Source organism: Syngnathus typhle, linkage group LG4 (genome assembly GCF_033458585.1).
Source record: "Syngnathus typhle isolate RoL2023-S1 ecotype Sweden linkage group LG4, RoL_Styp_1.0, whole genome shotgun sequence".
In the NCBI taxonomy this organism is placed as follows: Eukaryota; Metazoa; Chordata; class Actinopteri; order Syngnathiformes; family Syngnathidae; genus Syngnathus; species Syngnathus typhle.
Window position 1 is genome coordinate 22,736,812 of NC_083741.1, and position 23,410 is coordinate 22,760,221.

Sequence of the window (23,410 nt, forward strand, 5' to 3'; positions counted from 1 at the left end):
ATTAATCCGACATTACCCTAATCAAGCTTCTTTTTAGCAGCTCCACTCCACTAAAAATGGAAAATGTTCAAACAGGACACCAAAGGGCTTGTTAGTAGAGGAATAAAACAAGACAAGTGCAGTGTAAATGCTACACACAATGCAAACCAACATTTAGCATTAGCATGTCCAGAAGTTTAGTTTGTAAGATATGATGTGACAGCAGATGGTAGAAGAACGCTAATGGAGGAAAAAAAAAAAGAAAAAAACAGTCATGATGCCAAGGGAAATTATGCATCCAGCTTGTTTTTAAAAGCTTGACTAACCAGTTCTGTCATGACAAATCACGCCGTAGGCTGATTACCGACGATCGCTTCGGCATCCGAGCTGCTTTGCATGTTCAGGCTACACCGAAGATTCCAGCCTTTCTTAACCCGGGGGGCTACATTGAAGGAATTCACATCATGAATCACTCAAGCCACAGAAAATCATTCATTTGTTCTGTTTTTTTCTCCAAGATTGGATGCTTAATGCCACAAGCCATGTTTCTACTTTTCATCTGTATCCAGAAAGACCTTTTTTCATCCCAGTCTTTAAACGGACATGCTCTGACTGCTCAAATTCTAATTTATCAGTGACCTTACTTCCGAGAAAGTGTCGGGCCAGCAGACTAATACGACTTCCTGATCAGGTGGAGTTTTTTTTTTTTTCTTCCTTTCACAGACATACACGCTGTCATATCCGTGGTTTTTTTTAAGACTCCGAAGTCCAGCCAGTTCACACAGTTGGAAACCGGAATATATCACTGCATGATTTGTGGGCATGAGCGGGAACAGCAGAAACTTTTCAAGGTAAAACTATTTAATCTTGGACACGTCTGCACAGAAATAATCCAACTTTCTGAAAGCAGTTCAAGAAACGGTTTATTTCATTCCGTGCATGTTTTGGTGAGTGAGTCAACGACAAAGCGGGAGTGGTTTCTGCAAGCTGAATAACTTATTGACCAAGGGAAGCAGTTCCGTGGAGATAAAACCAAGGAACAGTTCATGAATGCTGCACTATCATTAAAGACAGCTAGAAGAATCTGTGAGGAGATTTGTTTCAGAGTCAATGAAGCCAGCACGAACAAAACATCTTGTTCTCTTTCTCTCTCTATGAACATCCCATCCTTCATGCAAACAATGATTTTCCAAGGTGCCTACACAATATGATGATGCAAAAGTAAGCAAGGCTGTCTGGATTGACAAATGATTTACAAATCTGACTAATCTTACTTGCATGCTCATCATGAGAAGGTCCATGCAATAGGTTTATAAACAATGGAATGAGACACACACAGGACAAGCTCAAACACATATCTTGATTACCGTAATTTTCGGACTATAAGTCGCGTTTTTTTTTCATAGTTTGGGTGGGAGGGCGACTTATACTCAGGAGCGACTTATATACATATATATGGTTTTTTTTTTCACTTTTTGGGGCATTTTATGGCTGGTGCGATTTATACTCCGGTGCGACTTATAGTCCGAAAATTACGGTATTTGTGGTGAAACTGACTCTGCTTCTATTTTATAGGTCAAATGAAACTTTTCTGAAATTGGACACAACACCGATCTGTAATCATGTCTCCTCCCACCAAAGGTAAGATACAACCATTTCTTCCGCTTAATCATAAATATTGGGGGGGGGGGGATGAGAGACAATTGGGGTTATCGGGATTGAGCCTTAATGATTCCGTTAGACTTTGGACTTTGTTCAAATAACTGCCGCACTGAATCTGAAAAATTGCAAAAGCACGTCGTTCGGAATGATGCATTATTCAAGCATGTCAGAAACCAATTGCTTTTTTTATTTGCAAGTATTTTTTGAAAATAAGTGGCAAGCAATTGTTACCTTTCAGGGCGCTTGTGACATCAACGGTCAAGTGAATATGTACATACCAAAAACAATTGTGCTATTATTTTCTAAAATGTGTTTCCAGATGACATTTTTGCATACGCCCTTTCCAAGACCTTAACCAAAGTTTCATCGCCGGCAACTGTCGGACTTTACTCTTCTTGTCAGAGTCGAATTGGAAGAATCCTTGGAAAAATGGAAGGTATGTATACGCTCACTCATTATTGTCTTCCGGAATCCTGCTGATTCCTACGCGGTGTTTCAGATAAATAAATTGCAGTCGTCCAACTGTCGTTATTAAATCCAATATTTAGAGTTTATTCAGTTGAATAAATGTATTGCTATCCGTGTAAGCCCATTTGCAAATTGTGCCGGACCACACAACAGTAAACTTTGATGACAGCATGTTGTTGTGGATGTTTATCTTATCACTTATAAGCTGCACCAAGAAGTTCCTGCCCGCTGTGTCTGTAGGAGGCCATTTATGCACGGGCACACACCAACACAAGCTTTGTCATGGCAGATAATCATTAAACACAATGTTTATCCTGAGTTCACTTGGGAGAGTCTTGCTTTTTTTTTTTTTTAATAGACCAGCTCAGATGAAAATCTTGAAATGAACTTTAATAACATAGCTGAAGCTGTTTCGTTATGATTTATGATCATTTGAAATATGTATTAAAAAAAAATAAGTTAAAACGATCGGTAAGATGATCTTCATGCAGGTTTTTTTCCAAACAAGTTTTTCATTTAGTTCCATTTTTCTTCTCAGGGTAACAGATGAGAAAGGCTTATTTTGCATGATCCCCGCAGAGACGCCAATTAATTGCAGAACAAGAACAACAAACAGTCGACTTCTGGCTAGATCTCCATCAAATAATAATTCACAGCGTTGGCTTCGAAAAATACATTGATGAATGTATGGACGTGCAGACAGATATTCTCTATTCATGAGAAAGGATTAGCGACAGAAGCAAATGAGTGCAGTGGGCCTAATGATCTTTTTAATAATGTATCCAATTTTGCAAGCTTTCCTTTGTCTCAGTAGGTAGGAACAAACTTTATATCACCATGGCAACCTCAAACGCAGTTGAACCGTCCAAATCGATTACCATCAAATCATAAATCCAAATCCACATACTGATGATTTATATTTCTTGATATTACTAATTTGAATGTAATGCCTGGAAAATGCCCCGCCCCCTCAGAAAACTCCTGTGTGGAACCTTCCACAGGTTAATTACAAACAGGTGCGTGTCGTCATAATTGGGTATATAAGGAACATCCCTCCACCAGGTTCAGATGTCCTCAAGCAAGGACAGGGAGAAGGGCACCATTTTGAAAAGTTGGCGCTTTTGTTTGTTCCTTCCACAAGCTTGCATGCAGAACCTATTTTACTGGTTGACATGATAAAAATTGCAAATGCTGGTCGTAGTCTGTGAACGGGCCACATGTGGCTAGCATGTCATACTTTACCTGGAACTGGCATTAGTCAACGTGCAGAAATAGCGTCAGCTTTTCTGGGCCTGACTGAAGGAAAGTAAAAAAAATATGCTGTGTTCTTGCGAGTCCACATTGCAAATGATAAATTATTGAATTTAATATATTTTAGTGAGATAATGACAAGCTGCATTAAAACAAAAAAAGAAATTTTCCTGACCATGTGATTCTACTCCAGTTACCGTATTTTCCGGATTATAAAGCGCACCGGACTATAAGGCGCACCTTCAATGAATGGCACATTTTAAAACTTAATCCTTATATAAGGCGCACCGGACTATAAGGCGCACCATTAATGCATCATGTCAGATTTTTAATCCAAATCAAATCATTCTCCATTTTAATTTCAACTTCAGATGCAACAAATGACTTTATAATCACAAAATAATGATCCATAGTCTCTTTGATTCATGATTCATAGTCTTCAGCAGGCCACTTATGCTTGATTTCATGACACAATGCTTCGGGCCAGTTTGAATTTAGGAATTTAGTCCATATATAAGGCGCACTGGACTATAAGGCGCACTGTCGGCTTTTGAGTAGATTTTAGGTCTTTAGGTGCGCCTTATAGTCCGGAAAATACGTTAATTTGCTCCCACCACTGTTTTTGTCTCTCCAGTGTACTTGTCGCGAGAAGCTTTGAAGATCGAAGAGAACTACAAAGGAAAATTCCAGCCTCGCACTATTCAACCTTCACTTTCTGGCCTGTTAGCGCTAGTTTGGCGCCTGCTATTCTACAAGCCCATTTGGACCAAAGAGAATCTGGACCATCAAAATGTCCGTTTCATTTTTGTAAACTTCAGCGCCTGGCACTTTGCAGGCAGTGACCTGCTCTGGGCCGGTCTGGCCATCCGACTCTTTCAAGCGATGCAAATCAATTTTGGGAAATTACAGCTAGTATTATATCGGGCGGCCCAACATGATGTCGACGATGAAATCAAAAAGAAGGTTTGACTTTTTTTTTTTTCTTCTGTGTAGCAGCTAAAGATTCCCAAACCTGCACATAATACAACACAAACACCTTAGCGGTGGGGTAGCATGCTAGCTAGCGGCCAAACTTGACTAACTGAATCATCGTACCCATTAATCACTTTCCGTGTTTGTTTCATCTCATCAGATAGTGGTGGCTGGTCCCAATCACTGGAGGTCCAAGAAAATTTGTTGCTGCCCTCTGTGGTTTCTCCTCCTTCTCACTCTGTTGGTGCCATTAATCATCCTAGTATTCCTTTTGACATTTGAACTTCCCAACCATATGGGCAAACCTGCTGCGAAAGTAAACGGAACAACCACGAGCCACGGTAGCGTGCTAAAAGGCCTGGCCCTTGCTTCCTTTGGAGTTCCAGCTGCCAAAGCGCTGAGGTTTTCTTTCCGGATCCTCAAGAACCTTATTTTCAACCAGGAGCGCAAAATCAAGCGAGGCATGGACAACAAGCGGGTCAGCAGCAAGCTGGGCTTCATGGACCAAGTCAGGAAAGAGATGTGGCTCCTTTCTCGTTTTGTCGAGTTCATGGAGGTGTTTGAGAGGAGAAGGATCAGAGTGGTTCTAAAGATCGTCAATTTAGACCGCTGCTCCCCGCCGAAAATTGTTGCCGTTTTAGATGCTATCGACATTCTGCTATCGGACGAAGACAGTCCGTTCATTTCAATTCTGGCGGTCGACCCAGACATTATCGTGGAGAAGGTCAACTACGCAGATGGCTGCTTTTGCAAAGAAGACCGGGCTTACGCGCTGTTGCGGCGAATTGTTACTCTGGCCTTCACCGTGCCCCCCCTTTGCGACGATTCAAAGCTCACTTTATTTCACAGCCTGGCCGGCGGTTCAAAAACTCTCAAGGACGGGAGCATAATCGAAGATAAACATCAAACTGGAAGCTTTGAAAGAAACTCTTTATCAAATTCATCTTCAGTGGTGATCTTGGAAACAAACGAGGCAATGCCCTTGATAGATAAAACTGTTCAACCAGATATAACCGAGGCGGAAGTCGAAGGGTGGGTTAAGAGGATCCTTAAAAGCACCGAGACGAAGTTAAATGAGTATATCTTAGATGACTCCATGTCCATGCGGCGAGTGATCAACTCAATTCGAGTGACTGTGATCATCATGAAAGCCTCAAAGACAGAGCTCCCTCAACCTGATCTCATAGCCGCCTGGGTGGTCCTGGCTAATCAGTGGCCCTGCCGACTCAGCTGGATTATCCAGTGTGTGGAAGATGCCCGACAGAGAGACGATATCGATCAGAACGAGGTTGACGATTCCAAAAGCTTATGGGAAGTTTTCACCGAGTCCAGAGCCGAGCTTTACGTGATGCGTTCTCAGATTGAAGACCTACTTGACCAGGACGGAGACCCGGAGATGTTTGAGAGATTCCTCAAGTTAGACTTTCGCTTCACAATTAAGGATCTGAAGGCACTCAACCGGGTCACGGTGAACCTAAATCCGTCGATTAAGAGTGAGTTGGCAATGATACGAGGAACATCCAGGTTGAAAGATACCGGTTGGATCAGAACCTCTGCGCCTTTGCCGATCACATCTCTAATCAATATGGACTCGGAGGATATTTGTAAAGAGGTAAGAAGCGGCAACCCAGGACCACATTTGGAGTGTCCGACTCGGATCTGTACCAAAGTATTCTGTGCCATTTGGCTTATACAGCAATTAAATTAAAATGTAAAGCTGTTTAGCGACATGATACTTTTTACTTTTTAACCTCTCTAATGCACCATCATGTGATTCTTTTTCTTCCTAGCTGGAAAAGATGGAATATCCACAAAAGTATGCTGAAATCATAAAAAGCAATCACATCACTGGCTCGTCGCTGGTATTTGGTGACCCGGATGATATTAAAAAACTCTTAGACATGACCTTTGGAGAATGGACTACCTTCCGACTCCGCTTCCTGGGTTTTCCACTGCATCTTCAAGCGCAAAACAAGAATGTGCAGCACCCTCCAAGTCACCTGTCGAGACTTCACCTGCATGACTCTCATCATTCCTTATCAAATCCTCATTAGCTAAGAATCCAAGATGGATATCCCAGAAATATTCATCGAAAAATAGTAATTCGATCACCCAATTCCAAGTGTTATTGATATGCAGCAATTTAGTTTTGGCACCTTATTTCTAAGACTCCATGCCAAACGTCTCTTTGTCTCACCAATGAGGCACAAATTTTGCAATTTTTTTTTTTTTTTATACAAACTGTGACAGGTAGAGGGCTTTATAGACCGAAGACCACGTTGTGTATTTGTACAGACTGACGGCAAAAGCAAATACTCGTGTGAGGCAGTGAAATGTAAATGAAGTGTATACAGCATATTTCTAAATTACACAGTCTATAAATCGATGCTGCACAAAAAGCGGCCCGTAATAAATGATGCTGACACTAGCAGAGTTTTGTCACATTTCTCATTCCCGAACAATTTTGCTCACCAACCGTACAAGCGGTATGCTGAATCATGAATATTCCGAGATTTAAGCGTGTTAGTGATACAAGACCGGCAACTTCAAAATGCTGTTTACTTTTTTTTTTTATTGGACTTGGGAAAGCAAACAAAGACGATTGATCAAAAATGGCTTTAAATATCCTCTATGCGTCTTGTTCATAATAATCACGGAACGGAGCATTGCGACCAAACGCGGCTTGGACCCAACACGACACACATTTCAAGTAAAAGTATAAATTGGACACATGAATTACTTGTTCGATGGTCATGAGAAAAAGGACATACAGGGTAAGGTCACTTTAGGAAAGCAGATATATTTTTTATACACACGTATAGCATTATATATTTTTTAAAGTGTTAACTATAAAATATAAAATAAACCATGACGACGAAAACCATTTTGTTCCTGTCAGGCCAACTTGCCTATTTGCGTCCTAATGCTTCAGCCAGCTTCTTCAGCCTTTTCTTCAGCTCAAGGGGAAACTTCTCGTAGCACTTTTTACAAACAGGCTTCATGTCAAACTCAACAAATTTGTTCCTGCAAAAACAGGAAGGAAGAGCATGTTAGGACTGCGTCTGTTTTCCAGTTAACGCGTGCGTCAGTACGGCTCAACCTCACTACAAGTTCATTTAGCAGCCTTAAGTCGTTTGGTAAACATGACGCAATCCCCACCTCCTTTACAACAGCCATTATTATCTGCCTGAAATGTTTTATTCATCGATGCTGTCAGGTCTCCATTTTCATGGCAATGCTGTTGCAAAACGCCGCAGGATGGAATAATTTGCCCGACTCTTCTCCTCCTTGCACCACCCCGCCATGGCATTTAAAAAGTTCTTAAAGGCTTCAGCATTACTTCCTGCCTTTATCATTGCTGTACTGTAAAGTGATCCACAATTTGCAATAGCCTCTTTCTGCTCCAACACATCAGACTGAGATTATCCTGCAGGGTCCCCAAATTTGTAGTCTTGGAGAATGAATGACAGCGTGTGCGATTAGGGCAATCTATTTGTAAATACCGTAAATTCCGGACCATAAGCCGCGACTTTTTTCCAAAATTTTGAACCCTGCGGCTTATAGTCAGGTGCGGCTTATATAAGGATTTTTTTCATGATTTTTGTGATGACTTGATCACTTTTATACACTGCGGTATCTTGAAGAAAACAACAACAACAAAAATACTATTTTGAAACACTACTATGGCTGCTGCTTATTCTGGCTGTGTTGCTTGTGACTATTATGAGCTTTAGTAGGAATGCAGGCTAGGTGACCTGCGTCAAAGGGCTCTAAACCCTTCGTCACAGGCAATGTTGAGAAAGACATGTTAAAGTATGTTATAAAAACTTTAAAAAGGCTTTCTGTGAACGGTCTTTCTTTATAAAAAAACGCGTGTGCACGTGCGGTTTATAGTCCGGTGCGGCTTATATAAGAAAAAAACTAAAATTTCCCCCAATTTTAGCTGGTGCGGCTTATAGTCCGGTGCGGTTTATAGTCCGGAATTTACGGTAAATGCAAAATCGACCGAACGGAGGTGCATTTGAAAGCCATTTTTTTTCTTCCAATTACAAAATGCCAAAGAGGTGTGATATTGCCGTTTTATGATTCTTACTAAGTACTTTGCTGCCATGTAGTGGGGTCTCGCTGTACTGTCGAAGGTAAAACTGACATTGAAAAAGAAAAAACCAAAAAGGTATGCATGCATATTATGACGAGTCATGCATATTCACGACATGGAGGAAGGCGGAAACCGCACCAACGTGCAAAGGTTAAGATCTCTACTGAGAAGCGGCAGGTTTTTTCTTGCGCTCACGCCGGGCCAGTCGGCGTTTCAACTCCTCCGGAAAACACTCGTAGCAGTGCTTGCATACGGGCTTCAGGTCAATTTCGACAAACTTATCTCTGGCCGCGCACACGAAGCATGGAGAGAGTTGAGAGAGGAAATCGGGAGGGACGAGTGAGAAGATGGACAGTGGAAGTTGAGTACTGGAAGTTAACTGGCTGCAATTGAAGGTTATTGGTAACCGCAAACACTTACTTGAGGGTGAGCTTTGTGTTGCAGGTGGAGCAGGAGAAACAACTGACACACCAGGCCTTGTTGAGAGCCGAAACGACTGTGGAGGAGAAAAATATTCAGATTTGTTCTTTTCCCCCCAAGATTTCTATGATCGATACTTACCATCACCCTCAATCACACGGTTGCAGTGGTAACACACATCACCGAAAAGCTTGAAAACAATAGTCAGGTATTTAACGAGCGGTTGGATTTTTACGTTGGGCGCTTTGCTCAAACCTGGTTGTAATGCGTTTCGCAGTAAGCCAAGCCCTTCCTCTCATAATGGCGATGGCCAAGGAACGGCTTCTCGCACTTGGCGCACACAAAATGCTGCAAGCACCAAAGTTCCAAATGAGCTCCTGGGATGAATTCGAAGACAGACTCGCAAGCGGCCCGGCTCCCTCACCTCAACGTGCCACTGCTTGCCCATAGCGTTGACAACACGGCCCTCGATGGGTCTCCTGCACGCTCCGCAGATGGGCACGCCCATCTTGTCATGGCACGGCAAGCAGAAAAGTTCGCCTTTCAGTTCCCGGGCTTCAGCTGTCAGCTCCTTCCTGGGAACAGTACAGGACGGTATTGTGACTATCCAAGCAGGCATGATAGATGAGCGGAGAGTACTGACCCGCAATTGTTGCAGTTGAAGTGGTCCGGGTGGTAAGGGTCATTCTTAAAGATCAGCGGTTGCTCTTCAATGATGGCGTGGCACTTCTGGCAGATGTACTTGCCGAGACCACGAGCCTTCTCCCGATTATGGCACGGGCGACATAGGTGCCTGCACATTTTGAGAACTTGACTGGAGACATGCTATTGTTTGTATTTCTTATGGAGTTTAGATGTTCCTATGAAGCCATCTGGCGTACGAGCTTTAAAAATAAGATGGTGCGCAAACCTGCCAGCATTTTTGACAAAGCCCACGTCAGCCAACACAGACTGGCAGATGTCACAGCAGAAGCAGTCGGGGTGCCAACTGTTGTTCATGGCCTTTATGACACGACCGATGATGAATTCACCTGAAGGAGATCACAATCGACTTGAGACGGAATTTTTCTTCTCCCGGCAGTTTTGATGAGCAATTCACCGGATTGTGCTTATTACAATGTTATCAGAGGAACAAAACTAACTGTACGTAGTTATAACAGCAAAATACTGATGATGACTTTTATATAGGAAAGTTCAAGTACCGTTTTTTTCCATGTATAATGCCCAAAATTTAACTAATTTATTGTCCTAAAATCTGGGGTGCGCATTATACATGGGTACAAAAAATATATATATATATATATTTTTTTTTTTAAATCCGGATATGGTACAAAGACCGCCATTACAGATGCGCTTTCTTCTCTGCTGTTCACTTCAAACACGCTCCATACGAACACAATGCTCTCGTATCAGACGCTTGCTCGATCACCTGCTCATTTGCTGTCACAATGTACCCTACACAAATCTGAAACATTTCTTCGCTATCGAGTTTGCTAGCGCATGCGCAGTGATACTGGCCGGCAGAATAACATCCGGTTGTTCCCAAAGATGATCTTTTTTCTGAACTAATTTTACGTTAACCGACTTAAGTAGGAGTCAAAATTTGGGTGCGTATTATACATGGGTACAGGCTTTTCTCCAGCATCAACATGCCATTTATAGGGTGCGTATTATACATGGGGGCGCATTATACATGGAAAAAAACGGTATTAGTCATCAATTGTTTGGAGTCGTCTCAAACAAGCTGCCTCATCTTGTTTGCCTTATTCATTATGACTGCAGTAGAGTAAAACACTCACCGCATTGACGACAGCAGGGAGCAAAGAGCATCTGGAAGTCGTGCTCGCAGTATTTTCGGCCTTCAAACTGTAAAACGAAAAAGATCCAAAGGGGAAAAAGCATTTTGAGGGACGGATTCACACTTTCTGATGAGAAATGGAATACTACCTCATAGAAGAGTCCCTCCGGAAACTGCTGGAAACACTGGGCACACACGAAGCATTGTTCATGGTACAACTCTCCATTGCTGTTGACAATCTTCTCAGTGGGAGCAAAGCCACTCTTGCATCGTTCACAGGCCGCACTGGCCAGGGCATTGGCGATGCTGTTGCATGACACAAGAAAGTAGTAATTAATAGACAACAGGAAGGAAAAAGTAGTCAATTAAAGTAGGAATGTTTCTGATTCAATGCTTTTCTTGCAGGACTCCAATATGATCGACTAGGACGTTTCTGGCATCACAGTAGGGGGAAACCTTTATAATCACATCACATACACTACCGTTCAAAAGTTTGGGGTCACAAAATTGTTTGGGTGACTCCAAACGTTTGAACGGTTGTGTAAATATTATTATAATAAAATATTATGAATTAAATATTATAAATTATATCTTATATTTGTATAAGATTATATATAAGCTATGAATATAAGTATACATATATATTATAAGATATTTTACACAGAAGATTGTATATATAATCTATAAATAATTATCTAAATAAATATATACACTACCGTTCAAAAGTTTGGGGTCACCCAAACAATTTTGTGACCCCAAACTTTTGAACGGTAGTGTAATTTGGTGAGGAAGAAAAGCTCTGGGCTATGTGGCTGAATTTCTGTGGCCTCATCTCTAAACTAAAAAAAAACGAAAAAAAAACGTACTAATGCGTCCTGACACGGACGCATTAGTATGTGTAATTACACTTTTATTATTGCCCGTCCATATATATTCAATTGCACAAACCAAAGTTTTGGGGTATAGATAACTTATTAGCATGCTAACTGGCTAATATTTGCACAATAGATAAAAAAAAACGTCTTTTGACGATGAGTATATTTATTTTCCTAATCAGTCCATAATTGACAGATCGTGAGCATATTCCAGCGTTATTACTAGATCATACACGTCTCGTCAAAGTGACGTGTAGCTTTAGCTCACGCTAGCTCTTAAATTAGCCGCCGTGAATGCTAGCAGCAATGTTGACGGTGTTTATGTTAACACTCACCTGCCCGTCATTCCGGCCACACCCAGCATGACCTCTTGACATGCAAGATGATCGAACCGTATTTAGTTAACTGATGTGTTGCTCGCTGAACTAGTTTTTGTTTCGTTTTTTTCCGGGATGGGACGAAGCCTTGCCCCTGGCGTCACGCCACGTGAAGAGACTTGCCCGCTGGATCAAGACAGTACATACTTCGCCGCCGCCCTGATTCGCATCGAATCGAACCGATTCGAATTGTTCTACTTTAAAAGATATTGAGAATAGGATCGTCTTTTATTGGGGAGATATCTGAAGCAAATGCCACATTAACATCTTTTCCAATAATTAATCCTATAAAATATTAAAGCCGATAGTGAGGCCAATTATTCGCAAATCAAGTATACAAATTAATTGACTCATTAAAAAATCTTATAATTAACTCTCAGATGTATTTCAATGGGTGTTAATTATATGCAGGTTTTCCGTACGTACTAAATGTATGTAAAAGTACCTTTTTTTTTAAAGATTTTCATCTTTTCATGCACAAGTGCACATACCTTGCGGATGGATTTTCTAGCTGTACTAACACAGATACAGTGACAATATTTATATCCACCAATGGTATGTATTTATTAAGACATAATGTATTGCAAAAAAAAAAGAAAAAAAAGAACAGAGTCCACTGCCGAGGTCATGGACACAACTGGGGAACATTTGCAAATAAATTACTGCAAAGGCTGATTGTCAACCTTGAACAGGCAAAGCGGTACAGAAAATGGATGGACGGTTTCAACACAATGATTTAAAGAGTTCTATTATTGACCGGTCCAAGGTTGATGTCCTTCAGTGAGTCCACAAAGAGGCTGCATGAATTTTAAGACTTAATCCAGTTACGTTCCCACTCGAGCGCTAAGAAAAATAGTGAAACGTGAAAACATCTCACTAAAGCAATACATTTTCATGAGTCATCTTGTTATCGGAGCACTGATTCAGGATGATTTCCGTGGTTGAATTTGAATTGCGTATTTTTCCTTGGATTGGCCAAAAATCCCAACATAACTTTTGAGTTGTACAAAAGAGATGATCTCCACGTCAACCTCACATGATGATGCAGTATATACAGTTTTGTTAAAGGCCCTCAGTTTCATACAAGCGTGTACATTCTGAGGACTGTTCTGGAACATTTCAAAGATTCTGAAGCTCACACTAAACCAACATCATCCATTCACAAATCATGTTGGACGGCTATACAATATGTTCAGGGTGCCCTTTAGAATGACCTTCATCTTAAGTATTTGGAATTCATCATAATGGAGCTACCTAGAGTTCATTAATAGATGAAACGGCGCCAATGAAAATGGCCAAATATGTATGCATGTGTACACAGCTAAGGATTGTGATCGTTCATTGCATGTGTGTGTCGATCTCAAATGTATAATACTGAAAAGAAAAACAAAACAAAACGTGTGATCACTGTATATTGCTAAGTGCCGTCCGTTCTATTATCTGTGAACTGGTTACCTAGTATTCAACCACCAGGTCTGGTTCACCCCTAAACATACTCTGAAATTTTAATCTCATCAACGTGTTATTTTTATATCTCTCAAAGTGCTTTGTAAACGCTTATCAAAAGTGATTAAGCGTTCCTTCACGCGGCGCCAAAGGTTGACACTCTGTATATGGCCGAAATTAAAAGTCTAACTGGTTCCAATTTGAAGGGTTATATCAGGTTATATCAGGTTTTACGATTCGATAAATACACGACTCCATGATACAACCGCCACAATGTGCCCTTCCGTTCCAGACATTTCCGTGATTTGCACAGAAAAGGTCATCCCTAAAACCGCCACTTGACAAATCTGCACGTTGCTCCGAGAACAAAGTGCTGAATGTTTTGTCCAAACGGAAACATTTAAATATAGATATAAATATATATAGAAAATATATACAAATGGCGTGGACAACTTGAAAATCATTTGACATGATTTCTTTTCGAGTCCACGTGATTAGATTCATTATTTTGCCCCCGTGTCTTAATAGATCTCATAGTAGAATGAATATTCTCTCCCAAAAATCTCACACGGCTTCACCAGGTGGGCATCATGTCAGGGAACCAAACGCGACCCAGATGCTTGGACACCTCCCAGTGGATATCATCCAGCCCGTAGCGGTGATCGGGAACCAGCACTTCTTCCATGATTGACAGCTGGCTCAGTCTGTCGCCACACATCTTGACAAACTCCACAAAGGCGCTGCAGGACACTTCGCATTCCCCCAAGCCGATGGCCGACAGCTGCGTGCAGCGTTGGGCGATGCGGATCAGCTCCTCGTCCAGCGGCCGCAGCCCGTTAGCGCACACCACCAACTCCACCAGGCGCGGGCAGGTGAGCCCGACGCGACCCAGCACGTCTTTACTGACCGAGCGGCCGAAATACAGATGCGTGACGGGCAGCTCGTCGCGGAAGAAGGGGCCGAACTCGTCCTCGTAGAGGAAGAAGTACATGACCAGGTTGAATTTGGGCGAGTGGCGCACCATGGCGTCCCAACTGCTCTTCTTGATCGTATGGAACTGCTGGCCCGGATTCTCACTCACCACGTCGATGCGCAGGTGCTCCAGGTGAACGTGCTTCTCTGAGGAAAGGGCGATGAGGAGCTCGTCGCTCAGCAAATGATAATTGAGAGCCAATTCTCTCAAACCGTGGCACTGATCGGCCACGCATAGGATGCCTGAGAGAGGAGAAGGCGACTTACAATTGACTTCATTTTAAATTTGTTCAGAGTTCAGGCCCGACGGAATTGATCTCGCCTAAGATGGATCGCCGCGGCAACTTTGCGCAGCAATTGTTGTCGATCAATGCAACGGTAATGACAATTCATCACGAGGCCTCATCCCTTCATTTGTTCTCGTTGACAGTACCTGCGGGTGACACGTGAGGACAACTGCTCATTTTCAGCAGTTTCAGCGTGTCACTGTTATTGGCCACCAGGACTTTGAGGGAGGGGTCGTCGACGGGCGTGTCGTCGATCTTCAGGGAGGACAACGATTTGGAGTTGACGAAAACCACCGTCAGTGCTGAGATGAAGTGAGACTGTGGAAAAAAAAGTCTTAGTTTCTTAGTATATGTGCGTGGTGAATGTCACGCAGAGTGTGAGACAATGTGGACGATGTCATTATTTTGTTCTCGCTACGCTTTAACGATACCTTATCGTTGAATTTGAATACGGTGAAAATTGGCCCGATCGCTCGTGCTTTCTTAAAAAAATCCTACATACCTTAAACATGGTCAAGTTATGTAAACTAATGAGCACAACTGTAGATTTCTCTGGCATAGCTGAGCCAGGGGGGAAAAGAAAAAATGCAATTTCAGCTCAATGCTGAGTGACATCTGGAAAAGTGAAGCTGACCTTAGGCAGCTCCATGAAGCTGGGCCGAGCAGTGGAGATGAGGCCCAGTGTTTTCAGCGAGCAGTTAACAAGCTGAGAGAGGATGTCGCATGCCGCTTCTGCCGATTCTCTGCTGCTGTCCACCTGTTTCAAAAAAAGACAGACTCCAACATGAGACGTGACGGCACGGCATCTCTCGTCTCCCCTGATAGACGGTCGGGTACCTTGAAGCTGACGTATTGCAAGTGGTTGGCGTGCCTTTTGATGATTTGTTTAATGAGGTCGGGGTGTGTAGCCTTCAGGTAGCTGCTAGCTGGCTGATTCAACTCAAACTCAAAGCATCGCCACAGCTCGGGCATGTGAAAAGCGTGGTTCCAGCCGCGGCACACCTGCATACAATAAACGGATGCAAATCACATCAGGTCCTGGTGCAAGTCCGGGAAAGTGGAAGAATCCTCTGAAAAAGTTAAGAACGACTGGGGACTTGCGTACCTGAGAAGCGTAGGCTCGATCCAGCAGAGGCAGATACTGGAAAATGTGGAGAAGGACTTCTTGCGGTAGCAATTCCCAGTGGACCACTTCTTCGGCAAGTTCTGCATCCCGCCTCTGTTTATGAGATCGCTTGAGAGTCCCGCTACTGGTGCCGCCCCCATCCTCCTGTTTAGTTCCCTGGAGGCCTCGTTTCATCCTGGAGGGTGCATACAGGTAGACTGTCGTCATCGTAAAAAAATCGTAAAATATCCTTGATCAGATAATTACAACATTGAAGTAATGGATTGAAACCTTATTTACACATTCTTGGTATACATTAGATTATTAATCGTTACTAGAAATGGATTTTCTGTCTTCTATTCTGTCACGACGATTTTCATATTTTATTTTGAAGGGCGATTGGGGGATAATGATATTTGGTAGGCTAACATATTGAGTGCTAGCATAGCAACCACACCTGCTAATGATAGCGGGGGTGGACACGCCTCCCTTTTGCCACAACAAACACGAGCGTCTCATGAGCGATTCATAAACAGCACGTTATCTTAAAGTCGTTAAAAGCGTTTCCGGTGCAAAAAAGCACACAATGTAGTTTTTCTCAAAATGACTGCATCAGTCGTTTGCTTACAACGCAAACACAACAAGTTAGCTAGCTCACTCGCATGTCATGTAGCTGAGCCAAGATTAGCAAGCGCATTCTGGAAAAGGATTCATATGAAATTATCGAGTCACACGATGTTTCAGGGGTAAAATATGTATTCAAAAATCTTCCATTTACCTGATTTCGCCTAAGTAAGCTGTTTGTTAAAAAAGTAAATAAATAAAAAAGCTATCCCTCTGCGTCAACCAGGTCCGACACAACTAAACTGCGTTCGGGCTGCCCCGACCTCTCAAAAACATTGATCCATAAATCGTCGATCGAAAGATTGGTCAATTTCAGCGAGGATTGAAGATTTCCAGACGCCGCTTCGTCTCCAAAGCCGTTAACCCAGATTCGTCCCGAAAGACTGCTTCAGTAGTTAGTCAGGTTAAAGATGGCGTTTGTTTTGCAAGCAGCTCGAAGCCAGACAACCGACTTGCTTGACCTGCTTGCGCTTACAGCCAAGGGTCAACAGGAGGCGCTAAATCACTCAAAGAAATTCGCCTCCAGATTAATCTAAAAATTGAATTTGCAATTTAAAAGTGCAGCTCATGGAGTCCAGACCAACAAGTGTTTAGTTTCGAATTTATTAAATGTAATGGTTTTGCAGATTGAACACCGCATCCCCATTGTAGACCATTTGCAAAGCGACAGAGGTACAAACTGCTGATGCACATAAAAGAACACAAAATACAACCGTTTTTTTTTTTATTCCCAATTACTTAAAGTCTGGTCATGAATGATGACAAAAAAATCACAAGAAATCAACATATACATACTATAGTTTGTGCCTTTCAAAAGAAATACTGACAACTCTTGGAGTGTGGATCCAGCTTTAAACACTTCAAATTGTTTTGGGGTAAATATGTAAATCCACTAATCTCACAGGAACTAAAATACCAATGCCAGACCGTAAAAGATTCCTCAAAAGAGCTATGGAAAATGTTCTTAGGGGTTTGTATATTTTGCTTTAAAGTATGATATATTTTCAAAACAGAGTGCAACACTTGAAATACAAAAGTATTTCAATTATTTGCTAGGCATTAGATTTGTTACATTATAATTTTAGGTATTTGTCCCAAGTTATATATATATATATATATATATATATATATATATATATATATATATATATATATATATATATATATATATATATATATATATATATATATAATAACGCAATGCAAACTTCCCTTTTTAAATGCTTGGAGAGTCACAATTTGACTAATTATGCTAATTTTAAGGTGAATAATTGTCAATAGGGAACCTTGTTGTTAATTACAACAACCACAACTTAAGGCAGAAGGTAAAGAGTAAAAATAGCCTTCACAATTTCAACATTGCATCTAACATTGATGCTTGTTCGATTAATAAGGCTAACGCAGATATGAGTTGTAAGCATGTTAAGATATATTCTTGCATTAAATCACTTTGTAACAGAACTAAGACCTGCCGAGTGAAACCGAAAAGTAAAGACAAAGCAACAGTGAAGCTCTAGTTGTGCGTAGAGTCGGTGCTGTTTATTGTCAAATTATGAAGGGGACAGGTCATTTAACTTTGACCTCATTATTCCCCCAAACTTCCCTCTTTTGCAACACACACATCGCCGTCTGTCCGCCGTCCGAGCTGCCCGCGGCAAAGGATGCTTTGCTCTCGTCCCCAAAGTCATCAGCCTTGTCAAAAGCCAGCACGTCCGTCCCGCTTTCTTTTGTCGCTTCCGATCAAAGATGACGCTGACACCGAGCGTGACGGGCCAAGGCTCACGTGTGGTTGTTGCTATTAGGTAACTGTCTCTTTGTTGGCGTGTTTTTCACTCTTTGGCCGGCGCAGTGTGTGTGGACTGGCACGCCGCCCGGCAGGCACACCACATCGGGCTCGCTGAAGGTGTTGTGGCATAAGTGGCAGCCCTTCTTTGTTGACACGGCAATTGGCTTCTTTGTCTCTTTCAACTGGAGGACACAAAACATTTTTTTTTTTTTTACATCCGCTATGTCCGGCTGCATGGATGGATGGAACGAAGCGCTCACCTTGTCGTGCAGTACTTGAAGGTGTTCGGAGCGGGCGAGCCCGAGAGCAATCTGGGACGTGCGGGAGGCGTGCATACTCGCCCGAATGGCTCGACCCAGGAAGGGCCGTAGCAGCTGCAGAGACCAGCTCTCCGGCAGCAGCCTCAGCACGTGGACGGGATCGAAAGACTCTCCGTGACGATTCAGGAGGTCAACCGCTGCCATTTCTAGCTCGCTGCTGTCATTGCGCACTGCTGACTGGGATTGACTTGTGGTGCTTTTGTCGAGATATATCCCCAAGAGGCGCTGGAAGAGTTGCTGTCTGTAGGCGGAATCCTGACCAGCCGAGGCCCAAATGCAAAAGGCCTCGGCAGATTGGAAGTCTCTCAACTTGTGCACTAAAATGTGGAGTGCTTTATCGTGCTCCTCCAACTTTCCATGTAGAATTGCACATTCCAGCAGCAGTTGCTCGGAGTTTTCGATTTTACCTAAACAGAAGAAGAAAAAAAAAGATGTCGCCCCATCAAACAGAAGAGAGCAAGCCTTCATCCGAATGCTTCCACGATGATCTCACCTAAAAGACACTGAACTTTGTAAAGATTGGACTCCCTGAGAAGAGCCTGGAGTTTCTCTCTGGATCGACTGAGCTGCTCTTCATTGGTTGGAGACTCTGACAGTAAAGAAAAGACCCTTTCCAGGTATGAGACTGCCAGATGCGTGTGGAATTGCTCCTCCTACCGACAAGAATCAGAACTGCAATTTTCAATTGAAAGATTCTCACAAATAGTCTGAACAGTGGCACTTATTTGATAGGTTTGCATGTTAAAATAACTAGAAAAGAAATCCTCCTAAAATCTAATGCTGTATTTAAGAAATTTGAGAAGATGCTCCGATTCTGTCCTACTCCAGAAGATACTCCAAGTGTTACCTCAATCCGTCGTTCAAGCACCAGGTGTTCCAAGTAGAGAAGAAGAGCCTCCCTGTGCTTTTCCAGGAATGTAATGACGTCATCAGGATTCAAGTCTGACTGACCAGCACACCTCTTGGTGAAGATTTGGACAGCTGTCTATGAAGAAAAATGAAGGCCTGGGTTACCATTTTAACAAAATTCCACGAGACAAGGAAATAGTCGTCTGCAAGCAACTAATAGCGGTTGACCTACAGTGGGATTCTTGTGTAGAGCCCAGTTTGCATACTTCCACACAAGGTCCAGGTTGGCAGCGGAGCTGAGAAAATCGACAATGTACTCAAAGAGATCGGGTCTCGTCGAGTCTTGCAGTTCCAGGTCTGCGACCCGGATCCACATCTGGAGATAAAACAAAAAAAGCGCATGAATAATTCTGCCCTGTCACATCAGTGCGGCGTCACTGTTTGCTTTTACCTGAAGTGCTGCCGGATCCTGATCGTTAGAGTGGTAAAGCAGCCCGAGTGCAAAATATCTGCGACGGGGAAGCAGGAAAAAAATCTTTCGTATATTCCTTTTCATATTGTATGCTTAAAAGTCGACAGAACCAGTACTAGGGTGGAAATTGCTCCAGATGATTCTCGAAAGCAAAGTCAGGTGCCCCCTCAATTAAACATTAAACAAAAAGTCTAAAGTGCAGCCCAGTTTCAGTTTTATGGGAAAATATTGGTAACCTGTTTCGTGAAAGGAAAGGGATGACAGAGCATAGTACGCACTTGTGATATTTCTCCAGCCAGGGTACGCAGTCTGCGAGCAGGCAGGCGTTGTCTGACGCAAGCAGGTCGAGAAGGCTCTCGTGATTCTGTTCGGCGTACAACTTTAGCAATGCGCTGTCCACATCTTCCCTGCACCCGTTAACGTCCTCCGTGTTTCGAACCTGCAAAGTAGAGCAGCGTATGTCAAAGGTGGCCATTAAACCCTCGGAGGATCACTTTTCTATCTTACCTCTGTCAAATAGGTGATGAGGAACCTCTTGCATTTCAACACTTTGTCCTGATCACCCTGTGCCAGGTGGTTGAGATCCGCAAACTCGTGGAGAGGAGGATGGCAGCGAGTGAAGGAGGACGAAGCTGGCAGTAGCAGTGGGTAGAGCGAAATCAGCTCGCGCACATCCAGCTGACCTTTCCTGACGCGGGAAAGAGCAAACGGAATGCGGTCGACTGCCTTTGACGACATGGCGCCGTGTGGAAACCTTTACCTGAAATGTTCTTTTGCGTCGACAAACTCAAGTTGGCCAAACTGAATGAAGCCTGCCTGCTGTTGGATCCTTTTGTACAAAATCTGTGTCCAAAATTAGGAGACAAAAAAATATTGTGTTGCCTCTTTTATTACAGAAGACAGCATCAAGAGACTGTTTATTACCAAAAACCTTTCTTTGGGAATATTTCGTTGGGCTCCCTCCGTAAGAACAAGTGCCTCCTCCACTCTATGGCTGGCCAGTAAGTCCTGGATCTGCCTCTCCAGCGGCAAGGGCACCATAACATACACAGCTTTAGTGGACGCCACAATCACCTTCCCTTTTAAAAAAAAAAAAAACAGCACTCATGGGTCAGAACTCATCCTGTTTGGAAAATGGGGGGGGAGACACCAGAAAGATTGGATACCTTCAAAGTCTTGCAGAATGTGTCCATCCCTGAATGACAGTGTCTGTTTCAGCTGTTGATCCAACATGCTGTGGACGGTGATGAAGCTCTCATCCAAGGCCACCACGTACGGGAAGCACACGGCCGCACCGATCACGCTCTCGGACCAGTTGACGGGGGCTCGTTGAGAAGCCCCTTCGGCGTTGGCAAACATTCCTGGGTGGGCGTAGACGTGAAAAAGACTTGATCCATCGTACCATGGGAGAATCATTCACTCCGCAACCTACCGAGACCACCTGGTGCGGCCAAGAGGAACTCCTCCCGGGCGATCCTTTTGACGATAGGTCTTCGCTCGTCGCTGTTGTAAGGGAAGAGATCTTGGGCAGCTTCCGTTTTGTAGTTCAGGATCATGTACTGCGTGGCCAACGCCAGGCACAGGAAGTAACCATCCAGACTGACGGCGCAGGGTTGCTCCGGTGTGCTCACCTCCTTGAGCAGCTGCACCCTGTCCTCGTATACCGTGTAGATTTGCACCGTCCTACGCTTGGAAGAAAGGACACCCATCTCCACGCAGAAGGGATCGCCATTCACCGGGTTCTCGTTCACGCAGAACGACGTCACGCCTCGGATCCTGACATCGCCTCCCGAGGCTGACGGCACGTTTTCCAGCGTCGCCATGTCCACGAGAAAAAGTATTCCGTCGCAAAGGACGATGAGACGCTCCAAAGCGGAGGCAGCCCGCAGCTCGGCCACCGGTTTCTTAAGGCCCAAGTATTTGTGCAGCTGCTTCTGAGCCGAGTAAGTCAGTTTCCCTTTGGCGGAAGTGAGCTCGTCCAGAAGGAAGTGATGGATGAAGCAATCGTTGGTGCCCACGTACAAGTGTTTCCCACAACATTCTATACATTCTATGTTGATGCGAGCCTTGTCGCCCATGAGGAGGTCCCGCTCCACCGCGGGGATGAGCTCGAAGGCCTTCACGCTCATCTTGGTCAAGGCATTGAAACTAGGGGAAGAAGAACGGCAGGAGTCATTTTGTCTGTTCAAGAATGATCAGTATGGCTATAGATTACCGTATTTTCCGGACTATAAAGCGCACCTTCAATGAATGGCCCATTTTAAAACTTAATCCTTATATAAGGCGCACCGGACTATAAGGCGCAGCATTAATGCATCATGTTAGATTTTTAATCCAAATCAAATCATTCTCCATTTTATCTTTTTTATTTCAACTTCAGACGCAACAAATGACTTTATAATCACAAAATAATGATCCATAGTCTTTTTGATTCATGATTCATAGTCTTCAGCAGGCCACTTATGCTTGATTTCATGACACAATGCTTCGGGCCAGTTTGAATTTAGGAATTTAGTCCATATATAAGGCGCACTGGACTATAAGGCACGATGTCGGCTTTTGAGAAGATTTTAGGTTTTTAGGTGCGCCTTATAGTCCGGAAAATACGGTACTCTTCATACAGTTATTAATATCACTGCTGAATGACATTTTGAGCAAATTTGAAAGGGATATATTACATGCGGGCAAAAAGTGTCAGAAATGAAAGCCGTTTAGAGGTTTTGCTATCCACAGTTTTTGGCACTTAGTAGGCTACATTACATGCAGTTGACCTACTGCATTATTTCCTTCTACTGTATGCACACTCCAGATTTTAGCTAGGTCCAAAATCTGATGTAGCCTAACAATAAGACAATTGTTCCTTTTTATCCTTTCTACACTATTTTGTGTGTCACTTATGACTTGTGATGTTTACAAGCTACAGCACACATACAAACAGAAGCTACGCCCTCAAATGCTAACGTTAGAGGCTAGCTAGGCTGTCAAAATCATGGAGGCTAAGTTCAGTCACGGGATTGACTTGTTGACGTTGGTCAAACGTGACACAATGAAATTGAACAGCGTGGCAAGTCGACACAGTCGTGAGGAAATCTTGCCTTGTTTTTAATTCATTGAAGAGGAAGCTAACGTTAGCCTCTACTGAATGCTCTGATGCAAGTGCTAGCAAGCATTTTGTGACTGGCCATGTTTTTATTTTTTTGTTTTTTTATAATATGATCAAACAGGTTTACAAGTAGAATGACACTTACATGAAGAAATACAACGTTTCCAAAACAGCCTTTTTTCCCCTTAAGACGATCGATGTGTACCAACTCTACCCAGTTTCCCCTCATGCTTGCTGGCATAACTTACCGATCAGACGTCCTCACCGAGACAGACTGGAAACAGAGGGATTTAGCACTAAAATAACCAGAAAAGCTAAAGACAGACAAATATCAACAGGTCCATTTTGACAGGTGACTAAACACCGCAGGGATATGGCATGAATGGGGGCGCTAGATCTCGTCAACCCACAATTAAACACCGCCCAAAGCATCCACTCTCACTTGAGCTGACTCTTCAGAGTTGCATTCAAGACCATTCAGTAACAGGAAACCCGTGTTCCTAAATCAATCGCTTGCTTTCAAAAAAAAATAAAAAATCGAAGCC

The 23,410-nt window shown here is 43.0% G+C and overlaps 4 protein-coding genes across 7 annotated transcripts; 1 reads left to right on the forward strand and 3 right to left on the reverse strand.

The window, feature by feature from the left end:
- The first annotated feature begins 309 nt into the window (after positions 1–309).
- nkpd1 (NTPase, KAP family P-loop domain containing 1) lies at positions 310–6,760 on the forward strand. Of its 3 annotated transcripts, XM_061276326.1 has the most exons (7): positions 310–670; positions 738–830; positions 1,555–1,620; positions 1,961–2,077; positions 3,995–4,323; positions 4,493–5,944; positions 6,123–6,760. In XM_061276326.1, the coding sequence occupies exons 3-7, from the start codon at positions 1,602–1,604 to the stop codon at positions 6,384–6,386; spliced, it is 2,181 nt and encodes a 726-aa protein (XP_061132310.1). In that variant the 5' UTR covers positions 310–670; positions 738–830; positions 1,555–1,601; the 3' UTR covers positions 6,387–6,760. The 3 variants fall into 3 exon arrangements, with proteins under 3 accessions (XP_061132310.1, XP_061132311.1, XP_061132309.1); XM_061276327.1 differs by lacking the exon at positions 738–830; XM_061276325.1 differs by lacking the exon at positions 310–670 and having other exon boundaries at positions 677–830.
- A 124-nt stretch (positions 6,761–6,884) lies between these two features.
- Positions 6,885–12,045, reverse strand: LOC133152604 (LIM and senescent cell antigen-like-containing domain protein 1). 2 transcript variants are annotated; one of them, XM_061276328.1, is made up of 10 exons: positions 11,860–12,044; positions 10,799–10,955; positions 10,651–10,717; positions 9,762–9,882; positions 9,495–9,644; positions 9,276–9,426; positions 9,107–9,199; positions 8,993–9,041; positions 8,852–8,927; positions 6,885–7,356 (listed from the first exon to the last, which is right to left on the reverse strand). In XM_061276328.1, the coding sequence occupies exons 1-10, from the start codon at positions 11,886–11,888 to the stop codon at positions 7,242–7,244; spliced, it is 1,008 nt and encodes a 335-aa protein (XP_061132312.1). In that variant the 5' UTR covers positions 11,889–12,044; the 3' UTR covers positions 6,885–7,241. The 2 variants fall into 2 exon arrangements, with proteins under 2 accessions (XP_061132312.1, XP_061132313.1); XM_061276329.1 differs by lacking the exon at positions 6,885–7,356 and adding an exon at positions 8,237–8,715 and having other exon boundaries at positions 11,860–12,045.
- A 395-nt stretch (positions 12,046–12,440) lies between these two features.
- Positions 12,441–16,805, reverse strand: LOC133152418 (F-box/LRR-repeat protein 3-like). The gene is made up of 6 exons (XM_061275991.1): positions 16,490–16,805; positions 15,712–15,907; positions 15,444–15,608; positions 15,241–15,363; positions 14,753–14,924; positions 12,441–14,562 (listed from the first exon to the last, which is right to left on the reverse strand). Exons 2-6 carry the CDS (start codon positions 15,904–15,906, stop codon positions 13,922–13,924), a joined length of 1,296 nt encoding a protein of 431 aa, XP_061131975.1. The 5' UTR covers position 15,907; positions 16,490–16,805; the 3' UTR covers positions 12,441–13,921.
- A 1,042-nt stretch (positions 16,806–17,847) lies between these two features.
- On the reverse strand, positions 17,848–23,374 carry tgfbrap1 (transforming growth factor, beta receptor associated protein 1). The gene is made up of 13 exons (XM_061275988.1): positions 23,114–23,374; positions 21,195–21,910; positions 20,929–21,123; positions 20,687–20,841; positions 20,523–20,605; positions 20,270–20,450; positions 20,041–20,201; positions 19,742–19,799; positions 19,523–19,666; positions 19,289–19,426; positions 18,935–19,094; positions 18,382–18,848; positions 17,848–18,303 (listed from the first exon to the last, which is right to left on the reverse strand). The coding sequence occupies exons 2-13, from the start codon at positions 21,889–21,891 to the stop codon at positions 18,115–18,117; spliced, it is 2,628 nt and encodes an 875-aa protein (XP_061131972.1). The 5' UTR covers positions 21,892–21,910; positions 23,114–23,374; the 3' UTR covers positions 17,848–18,114.
- Between the last annotated feature and the right edge of the window lie 36 nt (positions 23,375–23,410).